General features: G+C 36.6%; 1 protein-coding gene across 1 annotated transcript in view; it reads right to left on the bottom strand.

Annotated features, from left to right (window-relative positions):
• Positions 1 to 1,806: 1,806 nt before the first annotated feature.
• Heatr5a (HEAT repeat containing 5A) overlaps positions 1,807 to 4,222 on the bottom strand; it is a 179,247-nt gene continuing 176,831 nt past the window's right edge. The window contains exons 34-35 of the mRNA XM_023721836.1: positions 3,552 to 3,765; positions 1,807 to 3,270 (exon numbers count right to left, since the gene is read on the bottom strand). Of these exons, the coding sequence (XP_023577604.1) occupies positions 2,963 to 3,270; positions 3,552 to 3,765 (522 nt within the window). The 3' untranslated portion in view covers positions 1,807 to 2,962. The remainder of the gene's footprint in view (positions 3,271 to 3,551; positions 3,766 to 4,222) is intronic.

Genomic DNA, 4,222 nt, shown 5'->3' with positions numbered 1-4,222 from the left:
CTTAAGCAAAAACAAAATGAAAGAGAAACAAAAACCAACAATAAAACCTGAAGACAGATATTACATGAGTTGGTTTGAAATTGGTAGTCAACTTTATTTATTACTGCTGGGGAGTCAAAACCAAGGCCTCGGTCATGCTAGGTCATGCCTCTTCCCTTTATTGAATTTGTAGTTACCAAGCTGATTAATATGCAACTGCTTTAATCACAAAGAGAAGCTTAAAATAAAACTGACACAAAAAGCTTCTGTTCTATTATTGTTTTAACCATTCATCTTTAATAAACTCCTCCTCATTTTTTTCTCAATTTTGGACCAAAATACTCTTTTTTCACATAAGCTAGAGGGTACATTTCCTCCTTTACTGTATTAGTCAGGAACCTTTTGGTTGCAGTGTAGATAAGTGTAACTGAAAACATATTCAATAAGGAGAGGAAGGGGCCGGGGAGATGGCTCAGTGGAATAAACGCTTCCCTGGCAAGCGCAAGGGCCTGAGTTCAATCCCCGGTTCTGAAAAAAAAAAAAAAAAAAAAAAAGAGAAAAGAGAGAGGGAGACAAAGACAGAAAGAGAAAGTAATCAAATAGTAACAACTGGTGAGGCCAAGAAAAGAATGTATAGATGTATCCTCCCAAAATTCTTACAACTATAGCTCATAATAAGGAGAGGAAAGCCCTGGGACATCTGTACCAGTAAAAAGATTCCTTGATGGCACAAGGCAAGAGCACTTGGTCTGGCTCCAGCACGAACACTGTCACCAGATGGACTCAAACCTGCTGTTAATCCTTAACTTCCTTATCAGCAAGGAAATATTTGGTAATTCTGTGTTATTAAGTAAGGTGATATATTAAAAGGCTACATGGTACTGCCTAACTCAAAATTCATAACCCCATGACTCTGGACGTTATTTTTTCCCCATAACTATTAACATTCATACAGAATCTTTAACTCAAACAATTCAGGTCATCATGTAACTAAATGAGTAATAGAAATCTTTTTTTTAGATTTTATTTATTTACTTAGTACAGGGTCTTGCTACGCAGCTTGGAGTCATAGTGGTCCTCCTGTCTCAGCCTCCCCAGTGGTGGGATTACAGGTGTGCGCCACCATTCCTTGATTAAGTAGCTGGCATGGTGGGGGGGCCAGCATGGCATGCGGTACTGGGGATCGAATCATGTCCTTGTGCTTCTCAGGCAGGTGCTTAAACCACCAAGCTATCTCCCCAAGCCTAGAAGTCTTAACATTAAACCATAAGAAGTGACTGAAACACATAAAACAAAAAAAAATCCGAGTCAAACAAATTATGTCCCAAACAACACAGTCCAGCACTTGCCTTGGCAAAGGAGTGTATCTGAGTGCAGATCCAACCCCGACATACCAGTGTAGTTCAAGAGCTATTAAGCACCTGGCTGATGCTGCAGAGGCAAAGTTACAGAGATAAAGTTTCTCCCTATGAGGATGAACAGTGTAAGAAGACTGAAGATGACATTAAAATGCACTATGCTGGCATACACAAAGTCCCAAGTTCAATCCCCTGTACCCCCCCACACACTAAAAAACCCCCCACAAACTTGGCACTGTGATGTTTTATACATGATTCTCAATACTTAGGGACATTTAGGAAGACAGAATTTATCACTGCAAACAATGCTCCCAAGAAAGGTTCCTCTGAGCAAAAAGGCCAAGTTACAAAGGGATCTTATTTATTTCACAGAATTAACTTTTCTGGAATCTGTTGTCTTTTCTGAGTAAAATGATTTTAAATACAAGAAAGATAAAGAAAATTAGCTTTATTTATATAATTTAGAAAAACTGATTATAGTATTAAATCTTTCAAATGTTTCCATTCTGAACAATTTACAAGAATATATACACACATAATAAAATAGAGTACATTACATTGCTCTTGCGTAAATCAATGTGTCTTCTCAATTCTGAACATGCCTGTTACTTCAGTTTCTAATTTTTAACAGGGAAATGCTTTACATACTGTTTGATTCACAGTATAACACTGAAGTGCAGGAAGAGTCAAGGATCACAAACACAGTTAAAAAATATTTTTAAACAATGACCCTATCATTAGCTTTTTTCTGTATTAAAATATGTTCCCTATTAAAAAAATACTTGTAGTCTTTGATGATCTAAGTTTGCTGTATAAATACGGCATTTATATAAACCCACAGTTGATTAAATACAATATAGATATGATCTATAATAAACTCATCAAAATAAATGTTTGCCATAAATGTTTGTAATAGTGTTAACAGAAAATTCATTTCAGAAATAGTGAAAATGCAAGCTAACCCAAAAGATGGTATAAAGTCCTACTTATGGGCATGAACTCTATGTCAAACTGTAGTGCTACAATTAAATTTTACCATAATATGTTGGATAATTATAATTCAAGCATTCCAATTATTAATCTTGTTGGATAAGCCCAAAGTTTAATAATATTACTGAATAAGGCAGAATCTTCTCTTACTTTGAAAAAATTTTTTGGGGATACCAGGAATAGAGCTCAGGACCCTGCACTTGCCAAGCAGGTGCTGTGCTGCTGAGCTACAGCCTGGGCCTGTGGCTGGTCTTCTATTAGTGACCAGGATACAATCTATGTGCAGATCATTTATACTTGAGTGAAATCTGGATCTGTCAAGAACTAAGTATACGACATGGATATGGGCTGACAGAAGAAATCCATTTTTAAAGTAGCAAATTATTTAGTAAATTTAATTCTTTAGCACATTCTTGAAATTTCTGGCTAAAGTTCTGACAGCTCTATTGCCTAATTAAGTGGAATAAACATTCCAGAAAATGTTAAGTTTGCTGTCAATTTCAAAGTCACAGCTATTTAAAACAATCAACTAGACCTGCAAGTGCACTTGAGTCTAAACTTTCCCTTTGTCCCCAAAGAGAAGGAAATGATCAAGTATTGTATTAAGGTGCTTGCTATTCCAAAAACAAGTAAAATCAGAGGAAATTGGTCTTTAATTGGATGCTTGAATTCTTTCCAGAGTGCTTAGTATACTTTGATGATGGTAACTTGACTTTGACACTTTCCTGATTGCCCTTTATAGCAGCCTCCAGGCGGGCTTTCAGAGCTGGAGAAGAAGCCATTATATTTTTAAAAACTGATGAATACTTAGGCCCAATCTGCATGAGATTTTGCAAAGCAAAGTCATGTAAATTCCTCATTATTGAAGGTGCTGATGCGAGAGCATTCTCATCCAAAAGAAAGGAAATGAGGATAGGCAGGAGACAGGCCACCAGCTGAGAGCCTAGGAAGTAAACAAACAATGCCAGTTCAGCACATAAATGTTTATCATACATACTGTCAAAGCCCTCAAACTGTACATACTTTTTTTTCCCTTAGGAAAGAAGTAGTTCTTTAAATCTCTTCTGCCAAATTAACCCTAAATAAGATAAAAATCTTGGGCTTTCCATAAATGTGAAATACGGATATAAACTAAGTTATGTTTATGTTTATATGTTTTAAAGTTAGCACTGAAATTCTGAGTCTGGAGAGACTGAGTAGTATGGACTCAGTGTGGACACTTACGATGCTGCTCTTCAGCAATGGTAACCAATGCTTCCAAAATTTTTATGCCTTCTCGAAAGATCTGAAGCTCAGTGGCATCTTCAGGTTTTCTTTTGTCTATTTCCTGCAGTTTTTCCACAATAAGAGATGCTAAGGAGTAAATGTATGGGTATGCAATGGCTGGGTTTGGATACTGGAAAATGGAATGTAGAAGCTGATAGGTCTTGAATTGTACCTAGTCAAGAAAGAGACAAAAATAAATAGTATAAAATGTAAAAAAAAAAAAAAAGGCCAAGTGTGGTGGTACACACCTATACTCCTAGCACTTGAAAAGGCTGGGGCAGGAGGCTGGCCTTGAGTTTGAGGCCAGCCTGGGCTATACAGTGAGCTCAAAACCAGCCTGAACTACATAGTGAAAGCTTATTTCAAAAAGATAAAAACAAAACAGAAGGAATATCCTTTATTTAGGGCTGTATTTGAGTAATTATCTCTTTCTGAGAGAAAAATTAGATTCTGTATCTCTGTGAATAAATGTATTTGTGAGCATGAACTACAAATGCATAAAACAGGAAATTAATATAACAAATGAAATAGCCATAAAAGAATGAGATCAATTTGTAGTTACTGTTTTTGAAATAGGGCCCCCTGGGGGGCTGGCAAGTGCAAGGGCCTGAGTTCAATCCCTGGTTCCG

This window comes from Octodon degus, unplaced genomic scaffold, assembly GCF_000260255.1.
Source record: "Octodon degus isolate 3935 unplaced genomic scaffold, OctDeg1.0 scaffold00086, whole genome shotgun sequence".
NCBI classification, from domain to species: domain Eukaryota; kingdom Metazoa; phylum Chordata; class Mammalia; order Rodentia; family Octodontidae; genus Octodon; species Octodon degus.
Note: the sequence above shows the minus strand (reverse complement) of the source record. Positions and strands in the feature narration are given on the sequence as shown.